The 20,096-nt window shown below is 38.4% G+C and overlaps 1 protein-coding gene across 1 annotated transcript in view; it reads right to left on the bottom strand.

The window, feature by feature from the left end:
* LOC149088352 (ferric reductase 1-like) overlaps positions 1-20,096 on the bottom strand; it is a 282,687-nt gene that overhangs the window by 149,440 nt on the left and 113,151 nt on the right. Inside the window, exons 2-3 of the mRNA XM_089252900.1 lie at positions 12,484-12,730; positions 11,199-11,269 (exon numbers count right to left, since the gene is read on the bottom strand). Of these exons, the coding sequence (XP_089109026.1) occupies positions 11,199-11,269; positions 12,484-12,730 (318 nt within the window). The remainder of the gene's footprint in view (positions 1-11,198; positions 11,270-12,483; positions 12,731-20,096) is intronic.

Raw genomic sequence — 20,096 nt, 5'->3', positions numbered from 1 at the left:
ACGGGTTATGACTACCCACTATACCTTGTTGAATTCTCAATCAAGGATAAAGAGATATTTAATATTACAGAGATTGCTGGGATACCTGTACAAATTGAAAGGTATAAAGGAAACAGGAATACCCTGCAATGTAGAAATTGTCTTATCCTAGGGCACACATCGGTGTCTTGCAAAGAAAGATCACGTTGCGCCTTTTGTGCGCAACTGCATAGTGGGCGGGACTGCCCTAATAAAGGCAACATCAATTTAAAGAAGTGTTTCTTGTGTAATGGTAAGCATTGTTCTACTTATGGGGGATGCCCTGTGAAACTGCAAAGACAGCAGCAGGGATCAGGTAGGCTAGTTATTCCCTCCCTCCCAGCAATTATTAGAGATGACCCACTTATAAATAGGAGTAATAAAACCCGCTCTTTTGCTGAAGTGATCAGGGGAACGCCCATTGGGGACTGCGTACTAGCAGAAGAAGAAGAGGGAGATGCTCCCATGGAGATATCATCACACGTTCCACTTGTAAGACGAAATTCGTTTACGCCTCTCACTGAGAAACCCAACTCCTTGGCTTTCACTAAAATTTCTCACTACTATAACAAAAAGGGGGCACACCCTCTCTACAAGGGCTTCTCCTTGAAGCAACATGATTATGCCATTGAACTTGAGAAGGCATTGGATAGAAAGATGGCTAGCGACGTGCAAGAAATTGTGACAGAAATGGTCAAGGAGGTAGTGGAGAGACCCGTTGTAGTGGTAAACACATTTGATGTAAACAAACAAGACACGCCCACATTATTAGAAAGGGGAGAGGAGGAACCTATTAATTCTATGGAATTCTCTCCCTCAGAGACTAATGTTAATTATGAAATTAAATCTATTATGTTATCCATGCAGAAAATAACAAATTGTTGTAAACCGCCCAAAGAGGTCGAAAGGACTCTCTCTGAAATCCTTCGTAGTCTCACTGAAGTTCTTAACTTCCTATCAAAAGGCACCAAAAATTAGTACAACAACAACAATGCCTACCTGTGGCCCTCCGAGGCCACTTACGATTTTCTCGTGGAATGCCACGAGTCTCAAACCCAGCATTAAAGAATTAACAGAGGCACTTGTAGAATTTAATGTGGATGTTTTTCTCTGTCAGGAGACATGGCTCATACCAAGCGTCACTGTTAAAATTCCTAGATACCAGTGCGTCAGACGCGATCGACTTCATAATAGGGGGGGAGGAGTCGCTGCTTACATTCGTAACAACATTCCCTATGATGTACTTGAATTACCGAACTCTAATACTACTGAGGCGGTGGGAGTAACCATTTGTGTTAACAACACCAACATTAATATTGTTTCCCTGTATAAACCCCCCAACAATAACCTGGATTATAACTTGCTTACACATTTGTTTAACAAAGACACCCCCACTATTATAGCAGGAGACTGGAATCTACATCATACTGCCTGGAACTGTGACTACGATCAAAGGGCAGGCACTAAATTATTTCATTATTGTCAAAACAATGTTATTGATATTATTGCGACCAAGGACCCCACACACTTCCCATCATGCTCTCTGCAACGTGCTTCGGTCATTGATTTTGCGCTAGCGAAAAACATTGAATCGGCAATTTCGATCACATCCCCAGAGCTTGTTGATTCAAATCACAATCCGATTGTACTGCAACTTGATTTTCTAATCTCAAGGAAGATTCCTTACATTCTTAAGACTGACTGGGAAAAATTCACTAATGAACTTTTGGCTGTTCCAGTAATTAGTCTTCAAAATCCCACGGAGCAAGCAATAGATGACAGTGTTGCTTCCCTTACTGACGAGATTAATGGCGCCATCTGTCGTTGTACTATCAAAGTTAAAACTAGTGAGCATCAGTTTGGGCTCTCAAGGGAGCTATTGAACAAAATCAGGGCAAAGAACAAAGTACGGAAGAGGTGGCAAAGGTTTAGAATCAGAAGTGACAAATTGCTTCTCAATAGCATGGAGAGGGAAATTAGGGCTGAGATCAGAGCATACACTCATGAGAGATTTAACTTTTTTATGCAGGAAGTCAACATTGCTGACGGCTCTCTCTGGAGGGCCCTTAAGATTTGCAAGCCGAAAGCCACAATTATTAGCAGAATTCACGGGCAAAGGGGTGGCGTTGTTTTTAACCCCCCTGATATTGCGGAAGCTTTTGCTGACACATTTGAAGAGCAATTTGCGCCGAATAACTTGCAACCCTCAACGACGAGGGAACAGATACAAGAATGTATCAGAGAATACACTGAGTCACACACACCCCCGGTTTTGGAATCGGCAGAAGTACCGCTTACTAACATGGAGGAAGTCAATGAGCTTATCAGAAAGCTCAAGAATAGAAAGGCTCCAGGGCGTGATAAGATCTCGAACCTTGCCCTTAAGGCCTTGCCCACGAACATCATAAGGTCTCTGGTCAATCTTTTTAACAACATGTTGCAGATTAATCATTTTCCTGAGATTTGGAAGATGGCCGTTATTAAGGCTATTCACAAACCGGGCACTGATCCGCTCTTCCCACAAAATTATCGCCCCATCAGTTTATTGTCTAATGTAGGGAAATTGTTTGAAAGAATTTACATCAAGAGGTTTAATAATTTCTGTAGTAACAATGCAATAATTCGACCGGAACAACATGGATTCAGGGGGGCGCACTCGTGTGTCACACAACTCCTTAGAACCACTGAGTTTATAATGGATGCTGTGAATCACAAAGAGTATGTGTGTTCTTTGGCTCTGGACTTTGCAAAGGCTTTTGACAGAACAAACCATGATACGCTTATCTATAAACTGATAAGGATGAATTTTCCTACGAAGTTTGTTTACTTTATACGAAACTACTTGAGTGGGAGGCAGTTCCAAGTACGAATAGGGGACGCACACTCGACCATTAGACCAGTCAGGGCTTCCGTCCCCCAAGGAAGTGTCCTAGGCCCTCAACTGTTTTCACTATATGTGAATGATTTTCCTGGTCCTCAAAGAGGTTTGCTAAGCCAATATGCAGATGATGTTTTAATCAGTACGAACTGCAGAGATGCACGGAAAGCATTTGATAACTTACAAGAAACTGTGGACGAAATAGACGATTACTGCAGAGACTCGGATATAGCGTTGAATCACTCGAAATGTAGCTTTATCTGGTTTCATAAAAGACACAATCCTCCTATGGGCCCTAATTACCATATAGAGCTAGGAAATGTCACACTTGCCCCGAAGCCACATATCAAATATCTAGGAGTGGTAATGGACAGAAAAATTAACTTCAAAGCTCACACTGAGCAAGTGAGAATGAAAGCTACAAAGAACCTAGGGATGCTAAACAAAATATTTTTCCCAAAGAGTGGTCTTTCTCTTAGAAATAAACTACATCTATATAGAACAGTTATTCGTCCTATTATTTCTTATGCGTCGCCTGTATGGGCTTTTGCTACAAAGAAAAATATTCAGACACTTCAGATTTTTGAAAATAAAAATTTCAGAAAATTTACGGGTGCCAGTTGGTACATGAGGAACATAGACATACGGAGAGACATTCATATGGATTCATTTTTTGAGTATATAAAGAGACTTGCGGAGACCCAGTATGAAACTCTGAGAAACTCAGAGAATGCTCAGCTTGCTGAACTAGTTGACTATGATCCAGCGCTAATTTTCAGGTATGGAAGGCCGCAGAATCTTCTATATAGAACTTGGCAAGTGTAAATTTGTATATAGGAAATTTGTAAATACATTGTAGATATTTTTTTCTCCTTAATTTTTCATTAATTGTATTTTACCTAATTGTATTTTATAAATTTGAAACATGTGTATAAGCCTTGTAGAGGATTTGCTCCCCCATATCAGAAATAGTCACTTTAAATGTTGATAATAGATGGCGCCCTAACATTCATGGACATTGATACTTGTGAGAAGGCAAAACAGTTAAAAATTAGAGTTCACCTCTACTTCAAATCGGCATGGTCGATTTTATTATTATTATTTATTGTTATCTTATCTTTAATCTATTTTTAACGGCCCTCAAAAGAAGTCTTGAGGTTTTTTCATGCTCAAAAAGATCGAGTATTGTTTTTCCTCGAAATAACATCTAAGCTTCAGAACGAACTAACCGGAACTGACCATTGTCATAGCGTATTAATCTCATGACTTACTCTTTCTTGTTTTCAGAAGGCGGTGGCGTTTTACCTGCGAAAATTGTGTTGTTATGAGCTTTGAATCCCGATTTTGTCCAACTTTTACACAACAAAACACACATTATACACCTCATGCACGTACACGATACATGATAGGTCACTTCCATAGTGACCCCCTAATAAGACCGGTAGAACGGCCATAGAATTTGTGCCGCGGAACCGGCAAAATAGGCTTTATTCAGCTCAGCAGCATGCTTTGTTGCCAGGGGATAACGAGTGTCCATGAAGGAAACATATCGGTTGCTTTTTCAGTTCAAGTGCCATTATGGGAGTTTTGTCAAAGTCGTTTGAGGGTAGAATTACAAAATAAATTTAAAAAATTTCAAACCCTAAAATGTTTCAGTTCAGATGAGTCCGACTGGGTACGGAACGATGACTAGCTTCATGCCGCTAGTTCGGTAAGTGAGATCGGGCTCTACTATTCGATCATCAGAGCACTGTTAGAGACGTGCTTCTCCTCTCGTGTCTCAACGGAGAGTGAATTTTTTTCATATCCACATGTTCCCTGTAACATGAAGATTAAATAACTTGAATTAAATTTAATCACTTCGTAAAACATCGACATTCTATTGGTCCAGGAGACCTGGTTGCTCCCAAGCGATAGGATAAAAATACCAAGATACACAGGTGTAAGGAAAGATGGGAGGCACAACAGAGGAGGGGGCGTGGCCGTATTCGTTAGGAACGACATACTCTTTACTGGTCTAGAACTCATTAAGTCTTCTTCTACTGAAGCTGTAGCAGTCACTATATCTGTATCAACAACACTAAAATTAATATCGTCTCGCTCTACAAGCCTTCTAATCAAGAATTAGACTATAATCTGCTCTCCTCTATCTTTAACTCTTCGAAACCCACATTAATAACGGCCGATTGGAATCTGCACCACACGGCATGGAATTGTAAACGGTCGCAAGCGAATTTGGATTTTGCTGTTTCCAAAGATTTCGAGTCCGCCATTTCCGTTACCTCGCCAAAATTGTTAGATCCACCGCATAACCCAATAATCTCAGGGAAAATCCCTTACGTGTACAAAACAAACTGGGAACTGTTCTCAAATGATGTAGACCAGCAACCGATTATTACAATCGAGAATCCGACTATCGATATTATTGATGAAAAAATCGAACTGCTTACTAACAACTTAGGTAGCGCCATCTACAGGTATACAATCAAAACAAAGGTATACTAACACCAATTTGGGCTCTCCCTTGACCTACTCAAAAAAATCAGAGCAAAAAATAAAATTCTTCATATGCCTATCTGGGCCCGTTTGGATGTCCCACTATCAGCCCTTTGGGGATGGGGGTAAGCCTCTGATGCTGGTCTGGTAAAAATAAAATTAGAAAAACATGGCAAAAAAAGTATAGACGCCCAGGGAATAAACAAACACTAACAATGATGGAAAGAGAAATTACAGCAGCAGGTATACAGTATATATTGTTTATAATTTGTGTTAAATGCATTTTTAATTGGGTTGCTGCTTTTTTTTTTAAATATATGACATCCATATTTTTATGGGCATCTTTTTATCAGCCACCTCGTTGGGCATTTTGCCTGTTGTGGCGTTGTATTTATATTAAAGTTTATGTCAACGAACGTTTCAGCACCTTCATAGAGGAAGTCAATATTCAAGACGGATCGCTGTGGAGGGCGCTGAAAATCTGCAAGCCCAAGAAAGAGCTTATTTCCAGCATACATAGCGAAAATTCTGGCATAGTTTTCACCTCCCCCAGAAATAGCTGAGGCCCTGGTTGATCAATTCGAGAAGCAATTCACGTCAAACAACCTTCAAGACCGAACTATGAGAGAAAATATCTGCAAAAAAATTGAGGAATTCAGAAGAAATTACCCACCCACCCCCCTTTCTGAGACCGTGGAGATTCCCCTCAAGACGATTGAAGAAATTAATCAGATCATCAAAAAGCTCAAAATTCGCAAAGCCCCTGGCTTGGATAATATATCAAACCAAGCGCTGTAAGCCCTCCCCTTTTCGGCAAAAATCTCGCTCATGAATCTCTTTAACGCAATGCTCAAAATTAATTACTTTCCAACTTGCTGAAAAACAGCTGTCATCAAGGCCATTCTAAAACACAATTCTGAGTCATCAAGGCCATTCTAAAACACAATTCTGACACTCTTTTCCCACAAAATTATTGCCCAATCACCCTTCTGAGCAACTGCTCCAAGGTTTTTGAGAAAAATTTTAACTATAGGCTGAATAATTTCTGCCAAAACAACTCAATCGTTAAGGCAGAACAACACGGTCTCAGAAGGGAACATTCCTGCGTTACGAAGTTACTTCGAACAACAGAATTGCTAATGGACGCAGTGAACAACAAGGATTGGCAATGGATTTCGCTCGTGCCTTTGACCGGACCAATCACGAGACACTTCTAGTAAAGCTCATCGAGATGAATTTCCCGCCGAAAATCATTTATTTCGTAGAGAATTATTTAGCCAACAGACGCTTCGAAGTAAAAATCAGAGACAGTCTCTCGTTTACAAGACTAGTCAGGGCATCGGTCCCCCGAGGAAGCGTGCTAGGACCACAATTGTTTTCTCTCTACGTAAACGATTTTCCGGGGCCACAGAGAGGTATGATCAGCCAGTACGCCGATGATGTACTATTACTCACAAACAAAAAATATACAGGAAACAATGGATTACGTTGAGGAATATTGCGAAAAATCTGACATAGCTCTCGCAAACAAATACAATTTTATATGGTTTCATAAGAAGAAAAACCCACCAGAAGGGGGAACCAAACCACTAGCTAGAATTGGGAAACGAAGAATTAAAACCTAAACCCCACATTAAATATCTTGGGGTAATACTAGACCGCAAACTAAACTTCAAAGCGCATACTGAGTACGTTGAACTAAAAGCTACTAAAAACTTTAGAATGCTAAATAAAATCTACTTTCCACAGAGTAAACTTACACTAATTCTCTATAATTCTCTATGATTCTCTATAACACAGTCACACGCCCTACATTGACTTATGCTTCACCCGTCTGGGTCTTTGCTAGAAAGGGGAACATCAGTACATTGCAAGTCTTCGAAAACAAAACTTTTAGGAAAATTATCCGAGCATTTTGGTTTATGCGAAATGCAGACTTAAGAAAAGGGACCTTGGAATTAACGCCTTCCTTGAGCAAGTAAGAAAACTCTCGCAATCGCGATTCGACGCAATCCGAAATTCCGAGTTTGCACATTTGGCTGAGATAGTCAACTATGACCCAGCGATAATTTTGGATATGACAGGCCTCAGAATATTTTACATCGCCCGTGGCAGTTGTAAATATGGTAAATATTGTAAATTCTTTGTAAATACGAAGTCTGGTAGAACGGCCTAATAAGTGCCACGGGACCAGCGAATCAATCTCAATTCAGTTCAGTTCAACCATTTAATCACAAATCATAAAATTCCAAATCGTTTCAAAAAATTCAAAAGGGGGGTCCCAGTCACTGTAGGGGACGGACGGACGGACGCATGTTTTTTCGGCTCCGAACATCGACAGAGTTATCTCTCTTTTCAGGTGTCGCTATCACTGACCAGCCGGACCGCATCATGGCAAGGACGAAGAAGGGACCCAAAGCTCAGAGACAACAAGCCAGCAGGTAAGGCTACTGCTTCCTCCATCATATCTCGCTGAGTTAAAATGCCTTTGACTGGAACCTTCCAGCCACCACCCTCGATGCAATTGATGAAAGCGTTCAAGCTGACTTCATCTCACATCAAGAAGCGATCCCTCAACTTCACGAGGCTGCCCGCACGTTTATGGACTCGATCTTGGCAGACCTGCCGACTCAGGACGTTTCATCGTGTGCCTGCTCGAATGGCCAAACCTTTGCCGACTTACTAACTGGCTACTCGATCGACCCCTCCAACGTTGCGAGAAAAGCCTGGAGAATCCGAAAGCTGAGAGACACATGGTACTCCCTCATCCCGGAGTCAAAGGATTTCCGATTTCCTACCAACCCATCTCTTCTCTTTCTAGGTCGCAAGTTGAGGAAAAGACGGATGAATCTTCCCCAGAGGAGATGGACATTTCCCAACCTTCTCTTTTCAGGTCCGATGCTACCATCGAGAAAGCAAAAATTCCGGAAACCCAGTTTCCGAGGTAATCGCTGATAAATCTCCTGATGAGCTGAGCTGAATGACGAATATTTACAGGTTATATGATAAGATCAGAACTCGGTTATACTGCTTTATCTGTGGCATTCATAAAATTGATGATTAAATACTGGATACGCATTCTTAAGATGCCGGAATCTAGATTTTGTAGGATCTCCTATCTGCATTTTCCTAACTCAATTGCAGAAAATAATTCTAACTGGGTCTCAGATCTCAAACTTCTCTTGGAAAACTCTGGATTTGCCTTCGTCTGGTTTTCGCAAGATCCTAATATAGTTGCAAAATATCAACCCCAGATTTTACAAGTTTATATTGACCAAAATATTCAAAAGGATTTGAGCGCAATGGAAAATAGCGTAAGAAGTTCTCACAGAAGTTTATTAAACCACAGATGTTTGCGGAGGATTATATACTCTCGAAAATTAATTTGTCGATTAAAAGAATCCTCTTTCAATTAAGAACACTGCAAAACTCTATATTTATACATGGTAAAATTTTTAAAATTTCTGACAAATATTGTAATTTCTGCAATTTGAAAAAACTAGAAACATGATCTCATGTATCATATGATCAATTATAGAATGTCCGACTTATAAGTTCTACAGAAAAATTATTTTTTTTAATATCCTGATCCATAATAATATGCATTCCTTTCTAACATACAGACATAAAAAATACCATCAAATTGTAAACTTTCTCCTGTCCGTCCACCCTAAAACTAAGAAATTTCATTTTAGCAGAGAGCGAAGGAATACAGATGTTCTTTTCCCGAGAAAAGGAAGGGGAATGAATACGGTATCTGCTATTCTATTCCCCCTCCCCTTTTCTTAAATTGTAATTTAACTAATTCATTTTTCATTCCCCTGCTCGGCTTTCTATTGTTATTATTTTTTATGAATAAATTTGTATGCTTTTTGTTATATTTAATTAATTAATTAATTAATTTTTTTATTGTATTTTCCTGACTTTTTTTTTTAAATTTCATTTTGTAAACATGTTCAATGTATGATATATACATATACCGTATATACTCGTGTATAAGCCGAGTTTTTTTGTGGAAAAATTCGTTCCTCAAGTGTGGGGGGGGGGTGGGGTCGGCTTATACTCGGGTCAGTTTTTGATGACAAAATATCGATCCCCGCGATCAGTAGTCATTTTTGTAGGCGGCATTATTGGTATGAGATATGTTCAAACTCCACAGAACCAATAATGTCAGAGCCGAGGCAAAGAAATGGAAAATACCATTGGTTTTAATACCAGGTGGGCTAACGTCGATTGTATAGCCTCTAGATGTGAGCATGAACAAGCCTCTCAAAGACAATTTGAGTAATTTGCGGATCGGATGGATGAGTTCCGATGATAAAGAAACTACAAAATAGTGGTGCGTTGAAGAAACCTGACATTGACCTAGTGTGCCAATGGGTACATGAGGCGTAGAATTGTTTCCGCTGATCCTTCCAAAAGTGTTGCATCAGGAATGCGATGGACGGAACTGAAGATGATGTCCTCTTTGAAAATGACAATGGAGATGACAGCCCAGATGAGGATAAAAACGAAGATGCCGCACGCCCTATGATGATCTGATAGATTACGATGAGCTTGGAGACAGAAGAAACGGATTAAACATTTTGAGTAAATTTCTATTATAAATTTCCGTAAGATATTCATTTTGCATGAAAATATAAGAATTTTTTTCTCTAAAATGTACGGATTTTTTGGGGGTCGACTTATACACGAGTATATACGAGATTATATATATATATATATATATATATAATAAATACATATAATATGTATTTTTTTTCCAACTATGTGCACAATTTTCCATATGTAATTTATAATTTTTTTTCTCTAATCATTAATATATATAGATATTTGTTTGGTCAAAATATACTCACTCATGCATCTCACCTGTTTTTTATTCGTTTTTTTTTTAACCTTCTCTTTTTGTTTTTGTATATTTTCTCATGCATATATTTCAAATGAAACAAAAATTTAATTGTTCACCTTGTTTCCTTGTAACGGGGTAATTGTCCCAAAAAACAATAAAGATTATTCAATTCTATTCATTCTTCGGAGACAGAAGAAACGGATTAAACATTTTGAGTAAATTTCTATTGTAAATTTCCGTAAGATATTCATTTTGCATGAAAATATAAGAATTTTTTTCTCTAAAATGTAGTATTTAGTATGTGTTTCAGATATACTAAACCTATCAACAACGGTAACCTCCCAGTAACGACCACATTTGCTCTATCCCGTTAGTAACCGTTGTCGGAAGGTCTCGCTGTATAAAAGGAAAGAGTATATATATGTATATATATAATGAAAAGGCGAAAGATAAGAAGTTATTGAAAAATTAAAAAAGAAAAAATATGGATCAATGAGGAGGTCGTTCTCAAGGGGGAATCCCTCACATTGCTCCAAACTGCAAAAATGTTTCTAATGATGGTAAGCCTATATATATATATATATATATACACACAGTATATAAGAGTTTTTTCATTCTCTTTTCACCCTCACTCTAATAAGGGTTCGCTTTCACTCTTGCATGCATATAGTGAAAGATACATTACATATGTAGAAAAAAAAATCATTTATACAGAAAAAAGGGAAAGAAAAGTAATTTTTCAGTTGATAATGTTTATTTTACTATAAAGCTTCGGGATGGTGAAGAGGGAGTGAAAAAAACAGACAACTTGTTTGAATTTATTCTACTGGAGTTTGGATGCAATATTACGTCAGTGGTCGTATAAAGGGTTAAAAAAGTTTTTTCTTCCTAATTCATTCAAGATCAGGCCCATAATATGTAAAAAAAGTAATTAGTAAAAAGTAAGAAGAGACTTACGGAATTCATTCATGGGGATCTCTCTGGTCTCGGATATCTGCCAGTACTCGTCACCGGAGACGAATCTTCCACTGGATGAAATACAAAAAATATAATACTTATCACACTCACACACACGCTTTTTATATCAGAAAGAGCGAATGTTTTTCAGCAAGCGTGCATTCCAAAAAGCCGGCTATTTCATCATTTTTGTCACACTGAAGCCATTTTATGAACACAAGGGCTAATCGGAGGGCATCTACGGTACATAGCCATGACTAAGTGTTTAACTCTTCGCTTTTGAGACTACTTGTTTTATCCATGATGCACTTCAAGAATACGAAACATGCATATTCGTTATAAATACGTTAAGGCCACGCATCGTACGCACCTCTTTTACGACACGATCCGATTCGTTAGAAATTTCCCAGAGGAATATTTACGAGATGCATGTAGCGTTTAGTAGGGACCTCCTAGGCAAGCACCGTAGTTTCCAGTCTGTAGTCTGAAGACTATTCAGACGTGTTGAATATTGCATCGTATTGTCCTCAGTTTTATTTTTATTTATTTATTTTTTTGAGAGAGAGAGGGTGGAATAAAAATCGGGATCAGAGAGAGAATTGGTGAAAAATTTTAACTGGTTAAAAAAATTTTAATCGACTGATTAACTGAATTTTTAATCGAATTTTTCAAGTACCAATGATTTATGACAAATGTATTGGTAACCATATAGTATAAAACAAGATTCATCGAAAGACTGGTTATTTGTGGAGATGAAGATTACAAGGAAGGAAATTCATCACTGCCCCCACGGGGACTCGAACCCTGGTCTCTCGCTTGCCGGAAGAGAGCTCTACCATCTAAGCTATAGAAGCAGATAGAATATTTCAACCTTGGAGCGTATATATATGTTGAAAGGCATCGTACAAGGACGGCGTCAACAATCAACTAATAGCTCGTGAATGACAAAGGCCAACCAGATGGCCATATGCATATAGAAACGTCCTCTCCACTTGTCAATACAGGATTCATCGAAAGACTGGTTATTTGTGGAGATGAAGATTACAAGGAAGAAAATTCATCACTATGGAATTTTCTGATGAGTGGAATCATCACTCACTATGGAATTGAGTGATGAATTTTCTTCCTTGTTATCTTCATCTCCACAAATAACCAGCCTTTCGATGAATCTTGTATCATTGACACATTGACAAGTGGAGAGGACGTTTCTATATGCATATAGTATAAATTTAAGCTATAAAAAGCTGCTAAACGCTTAACTACGGTATTTCTTAAAGCTACTTACACGACATGAATATCTCCGACATTCTCCGCTGGAGCTTTCCACGTGACGGTGATGTCGCTTTTCGGGGAAAAATTTTTATTAGTGAGAGCAGTAGCTCTACCTTGGTCGCACGTAACAGATTGTAGAGACGATGGCCATTTGACGAACTCTCCAACACGTACGGGCTTATCGAAACCTCTTCTTTCATCGGGCCCGATCTTTCGCACTTGAAGCATGAAGGCGTTGAATTCCGGGCCACGAATAGTAACTGCAATGAAAGATATACTTCATTTAAAGAAAGAAACTGCTTCAAAAATCATCGGATATATTATAAGGGGTTTCCTGCAAGCTGTAATACGGCCTTCATCTCAATAACCGTTCGTCGTAGAGGTATGAGTAGTATATAGGGCCCCCTAGAAGACACCCAAAAATCTCAAAAGCGTGCGTTTTTTGCAGTTTCAAATGTTAGCTCTGATGATCTTAAAAGCCCATCACCATTAACTAGAATTACGTCTTCATCACGTATGCTATGTCCATTAATTTTCACGATTTTTAGTTCTTGTTGAAGGTAGCCTTCTGAGTATAAAATACAAGCATTAGCATATTATCTATATTAAAAAGATATCTCGTAAAGATCATCTTTGTTCTGTGTATTATCATGTTCTCTAATCTATCTGTATTCATAACTTTCAATATCATCGGTATAATGATAATCATTTTCATCTATTTTAAAAGCCATTTATTTAGAAGAAAAAATCTTGAGACCTTCTCCTTTCATAGCAAATATTTTATTTATTATTTTCCTAGATTCTACAGGTTTTTTTTACCTTTACTATATACCTTTTTACTCTTTCTTATACCGCTGTATATATGTTACGGTAAAAGCCCGAAGAGTGGTAAAACCTAGGTTTTACCAAGTCGAGTTGGTAAAAGCCCGAAATACGCTTGAAAACGTATACATTTCGGGCTTTTACCAAGCACTTCGGTAAAAGCTGACATTTCGTAACTTTCATGAAACTTAGTGAAAATGGGAATTTTCTAATTTTCATAAATTTGAGAGCTTGTAATTTAACTATTAACTATTAACTATTAACATTAACTCTTAACAATTAATTAACTAATTAGTCGCTCAAATTCGTCAAAATTAATAAAATTGCGAATTTTCTAATTTTCATAAATTTGAGAGCTTGTAATTTAACAATCACAACGATCCAAATACTAATTAAAATATTAATTAATTAACTAATTAGTGATTAAAATTTGTAAAAAAATAGTGAAATTGCGAATTTTTTCATTTTTATAAATTTGAAAGCTTGTCATTTAACAATCACAACGATCCTGGTGCTAATTAAGATCATAATTAATAAACTAATTAGTCATTCAAATTCGTCAAAATTGGTAAAATTGCGAATTTTTTATTTTTATAAAAATGAAAGCTTGCCATTTATTAATCACAACGATCCTGATGATAATTAAAATCTTAATTAATCAACTAATTAGTGATTAAAATTCGTAAAAATTAGTAAAATTGCGAATTTTTTAATTTTGATAAATTTGAAACCTTGTGATTTAGTAATCACAACGATCCTCATGCTAATTAAAATCTTAATTAATTAACTAATTAGTCATTCAAATTCGTCAAAATTAGTAAAATTGTGAATTTTTTAATTTTTATAAATTTGAAAGCTTATAACTTATCAATCACAATGATCTTGGTGCTAATGAAGATCATAATTAATTAACTAATTAGTCATTCAAGTTCATGAATTTTTCTAATTTCCTCAACGCCATCGAGTGCACACGTTCAGGATATTTTAATGATCATTGGCAGTAAACAGTAATTATACAGCTCATTTCGGGATTTTTCATCTTTGGAACAACCAAAACTATATAGTGTTGTGATATATTCAATCGTAATAACTGTAATTTACAAATTATGGAAATGATTGATTACGATTATCTTGGGAAATTTATTGAATTTAATTAATAGTAATTGTACCAGCTAATGTGTTTTTCGAATAGCCAAAAATCTTATTCCTATTAATTATCTTTAAACGAATTTCCAATCAAAGTTGGTTCAAAGAAATGTTCTCTAAATCATTGTCATTGCTTAAGCAGCGTGGGTTCCAAGCGCAGTGAGTAGGTGTTGTTCCATTTTATTTTCTACAATTTTTGGAACTGCTAGAAATCTTGTGTGAAAAAAAAAGCCAGCCATATTCAAAACCACTTGTCTGAACTATCCTGTATCAATAACTTTTTACTCTTTTTTTCACAAAAAAATTGCTAAATTTTGCCGGACAGTTATCTACTCTACGGGAAGTTTGAAGCTCTTTTAAAGTGTGCTTTACTATAGATATTTTGAAAGGCCTCACGCGTGAGGCATTATCTTATTAGCACTGTCCCCCTCCCAGGGGCGGTTCGAGCTTATCCGCCGCCTGGAACCGTCGTGAGACAGTTTAGTTTTTCCGAAGATGATGTCACTCTCCGCTATCCATACGAAGGTTTTTTTTTTAACAGCTGGCTGATGCTAAGATAAATCCAGAAAAGAAAATTAAACTGGCCTTGCGAGGAATTGAACCCACTTCTTCTCACTTGCCAGGTGAGCACACAGAACTACAAAGCCAACGAATCCTTTTTCCTTGCAGCTCGCGTGCTCTGAACGAAACCGTACATAGACAGCCAGATTGCTGTCAAAACTTTCGCAGCAGAGAGTGACATCATTTTCGGATAAATTACATCTGGTGGCAATGTCAGAAATTGTGAGCTTCGGCCTGAGTTAGGTCTGGCTGTCCATGTACGGCTCCATTCAGCACACACAAGCTCCAAGCAAAAAGGATTCGTTGGTTTTGTGGTCTAGTACGCTCACCCGGCAAGTGAGAGGACGTGGGTCCGGACAAGGACGCTTGAATTTTCTTTCCTGGATTTATCTCCCTGCAGTCAAAACCTTCGCAGTAATAGCGGCGAGAGACATCATCATCGGATATTATCAAAGCACTATGGCCTTCTTTCGAAGGGCTCGAACACTTTTCAAACGAGCAATAATGCAAACCAAATCCAGCTCCTGGAATAGGCTCTGCACGCAAGCTGCTATGGAATAGGGTATGCCCTATAAGGCAGTATTTCGACCCAGGCCAACGCAGATGCAACTTCCAATGCAGTCCAGCTCCACACCAAAAGATAAATCAGAGAAACATCTGGCAAGCCTTTTTCCAGAGGTGTGTACATCAATACAGATCCAAAACGACCATCTGAATAGCCCTCTTGCATAGCCACCATTTGAGGAACATGAGGTCTTACGAATAATACAAGGTGATTCAGAAAAGATTAGAGAAACTTTAAGAAGTTATAGTTCACCCAATACAAACAATTGTCATCAAATAAGCATGATCTAACATCAAACGTAAACCGCGCTAGTGCCTTTCGAAACGGCCACTTCGCAAACGTTAAAACGGCATTCCTGTTGAAATTCATCGGAATAAAAAGAACACCATGCATGCATGCAAATGTAACCTGGGGAAGAAAAAGAAACCGTATGCAAATCTGCGTCACTGTGAATAAAAGTCGTGGACTCAGTATTACTAAAGTGCGCCATTATCCAGTACGTTACAACTGTTAGAACGGTTGCACGCTGGCATAAATTTACAAAGCTGAAGTCCGCGCCTTTTATTCACTGTGACGCAGACTTACGTACTGTTTTCTTTTTTCCCAGGTTACATTTGCATGCATGGTGTTCTTTATCTACAGATAATTTTCAACAGGAATGCCGTTTTAATGTTTGCGGAGCGGCAGTTTCGAAACGCGCTCCCGCGTTTGCGTTTCATGTTAGACCATGCATTCTTTGATGGCAATTGTTTGTGTTGGTGTGCGTTATCACCTCTTAAAGTTTTTTCCCATCATATCTGAATCATCCTGTAGATGGACAAGAGAAAAAAAAAAAGGTGCTTGGAAAACTTTTTATGCAAAGATTCTCCTACTATGTCGACCAGGACGGCCTCCTTCATCTTTTCAATTTGGTTTCTGTATGGCTCGCTGAACAGATGATGTCCTTCATCTAATGGAACAGATTGAGGAAGGAACATCTACTCACTGGCGTTATCTCCATCGACATTAAGAGAGCTTTTTATTTTGTGCGTCATGAGGTAATAACTAATAGCTTTCGAATTATGTCTATTCCTCTTCAGGTAAGAAAAATTTTGGAGGACATTTTCTCGGGACGCACCCCATCACTCTTAATATAAGTACAGCACCAGCATCCAAAACGTTGATTTGAGGTTGCCCCCAGGGCTCATGTAGCGGACCCGCTTTCTAGGAATACCACATTCGATTCATTACTTCTACTCCAGTGGGGCCACGAGGATCACAGCATAAGCCTTGGCCGATGACTTCCTTCTCTTCATGTCTGCTAAGGAATCCACTGAAATTACAGCCTCTGTTAACGCTGCGTTGACACAGATCTCCGAATGGTTACAACAAAATGATCTGCAAGTGAAACTATCCAAATCATCATTTCTCTGGCAAAACAAGAGGAAAAAGAGTCCCACTATGAAAACTAACGGGGAACAAATTAAGTTTGCCGGAAAGGTCTCAAAATTTTAGCAATATGGTTCGTCAACAAGCTAATATTTTTTGGCACACTCACATTACTTACTTAAAAAAGCTACCAATACGCTAGATCATTTCAGATGGTTATTGGGTGCGGGGGGGGGGGAGGGAGATACCATCGTAATCTGAAGAACACCCTCTACAGAACTGTACTGTATCGACAGATTGCCCATGGGTCTCCCATCTGGTTTTCTTTACCCTCTGCTCGGCGTCTGGCAAGATGGACGTGATTCAAAGACCAGCTCTAATTTATATCACGCGAGCGTATCGAACCATGGCCACCATGGTATTACAGATTGGAACTGGTAAACCCCCCCCACCCCCCACTGGGATTAGCTATAAAATCTTTTGAGATTTATAAAAATTGAAAAATTCGCAATTTTACTAATTTTTACGAATTCGAAGCACTAATTAGTTGATTAATTAAGATTTTAATTATCTTCAGAATCGTAGTGATTAATAAATGGCAAGCTTTCAAATTTTTAAAAATTAGGAAATTCGCAATTTTACCAATTTTGACGAATTTGAATGACTAATTATCTAATTAATTATTATTTTAATTAGCACCAGGATCGTCGTGATTGTTAAATAACAAGCTTTCAAATTTATAAAAATTAAAAAATTCGCAATTTTACTAATTTTTACAAATTCTAATCACTAATTAGTTAATTAATTAATATTTTAATTAACATCTGGATCGTTGTGATTGATAAATGTCAAGCTTTCAAATTTTTAAAAATTAGGAAATTCATAATTTTACTAATTTTGACGAATTTGAGCGACTAATTAGTTAATTAATTATGATCTTAATTAGCACCAGGATCGTCGTGATTGTTAAATGACAAGCTTTCAAATTTATAAAAATTAAAAAATTCGCAATTTTACTAATTTTTACGAATTTGAAGCACTAATTAGTTGATTAATTAATATTTTAATTAGCATCGAGATCGTTGTGATTATTAAATTACAAGCTTTCAAATTTATAAAAATTAGTAAATTCGCAAATTTATTAATTTTCACAAATTTGAATGACTAATTAGCCAATTAATTATGATCTTAATTAGCACAAAGATCGTTGTGATTGTTAAATTACAAGCTCTCAAATTTATGAAAATTAGAAAATTCCCATTTTCACTAAGTTTCATGAAAGTTACGAAATGTCAGCTTTTACCGAAGTTCTTGGTAAAAGCCCGAAATGTATACGTTTTCAAGCGTATTTCGGGCTTTTACCAACTCGACTTGGTAAAACCTAGGTTTTACACCTTTTTATAATTTATAGAATATACTAGGGGGGCTCTGCCCCCCTTCCGCCTTTGGCGGCCAACCCCCCCCCTCCCCACTTCTCTCCCGGACATATCTTGTTTATTTCGTCCCACTTCATCAGCGTGCTATGGAAAAGGGGAAAGGGACGTGTGAAAGCACCAGCCTACTGAAGAAGCGAATTTTAATGAAAATAATAATAAAGCAACAAAAAACAAATGAGATTCATCAAGTATCCGCAGAAAACTTCCCCATTGGGGTCCCCAGATTCAATTCGCTGAATTTCAGTGGGGCCCCACACTGGATATATCTTGGGCTACCGATGTGTTGCAAATTTTACAATGTTAAACCACAAAAATCAATGAGATACATTCAGGGGCACCGAATTACAACCTGCCAACATTTCCATGAAGCCCTGACCTGCAAGCTTGTCGGACACCCCCCTGTGGGAATTTTTCATTTTTATCAATTTTACAACGAATAAAATCCAGGGCCCCACATCCAGTAGCGGGGACACAATACGCAGATTTTTAGTGGGGCCCCAGACTGGCTATATCTCGGGTTTCGGCTGTGGCAAATTCTACAACAGAAAAGAATGAGATTCATCCAGGGCCCCCAAAATCAAACCTGTAAACATGGGGCCCCCCGACTTGGAAGCTTGTCGGTCATCCCACGGTGCGAGTGCCATGAAAAATTTTCATTTGTATTCGTTTTACCAACGAATAAAATCCAGGGCCCAAAAATGAAACCTGTAAACATGGGGCCCCCGACTTGAAAGTTTGTCGGTCATCCCCCGGTGCGAGTGCCATGAAAAATTTTCATTTGTATTCGTTTTACGAACGAATAAAATCCAGGGCCCCCAACCAATTACCCGGGACACCAATTCGCATACTTTTGGTGGGACCCCAGACTGGCGTTATCTCGGGCTTCGGCTGTTGCAAATTCTACAACAGAAAAGAATGAGATTCATCCAGGGCCCCAAAATGAAACCTGTAAACATAGGGCCCCCGACTTGGAAGCTTGTCGGTCATCCCCCGGAGCGAGTGCCATGAAAAATTTTCATTTGTATTCGTTTTACCAACGAATAAAATCCAGGGCCCCCAAAATGAAACCTGTAAACATAGGGCCCCCGACTTGGAAGCTTGTCGGTCATCCCCCGGAGCGAGTGCCATGAAAAATTTTCATTTGTATTCGTTTTACCAACGAATAAAATCCAGGGCCCCCAAAATGAAACCTGTAAACATGGGGCCCCCGACTTGGAAGCTTGTCGGTCATCCCCCGGAGCGAGTGCCATGAAAAATTTTCATTTGTATTCGTTTTACCAACGAATAAAATCCAGGGCCCCCAACCAATTACCCGGGACACCAATTCGCATACTTTTGGTGGGGCCCCAGACTGGATATATCTTTTGCTTCCGCTATCGAAATTTTTCAACGTTAAAGCAGCAAGAAAACAATGAGATCCATCAAGGGCCCCTGGAAATGAAAACTTTTTACTTATACGTGAAATCTTCCCCGGGTACCCCGACCCTGTGTTGGAAGCACTGCTGTTGTGTGTGTATATTATACATATATATACCTCTCGGCATGGACCTCCCCCCCCCCCACAAAGGAAGGGCTGACAGGGGCCACAACGATTCTTATCACTTTTTGATTTTTCACACTATAAATTAATCACAGAGGGGCCCCTGAAAAGCTGGTTTGGGGGCTCGAAATCTAAATTCCAGCCTAAGGGCTCTGCTGTAGGATGTAGGAGCCTCTTGGTACATGCAC

This window comes from Pholcus phalangioides, unplaced genomic scaffold (genome assembly GCF_987345545.1).
Source record: "Pholcus phalangioides strain wild (caught in Gottingen) unplaced genomic scaffold, Ppha-v1.0 ptg000003l_1, whole genome shotgun sequence".
NCBI lineage: Eukaryota > Metazoa > Arthropoda > Arachnida > Araneae > Pholcidae > Pholcus > Pholcus phalangioides.
This window is presented reverse-complemented; position numbering and strand designations above follow the sequence as displayed.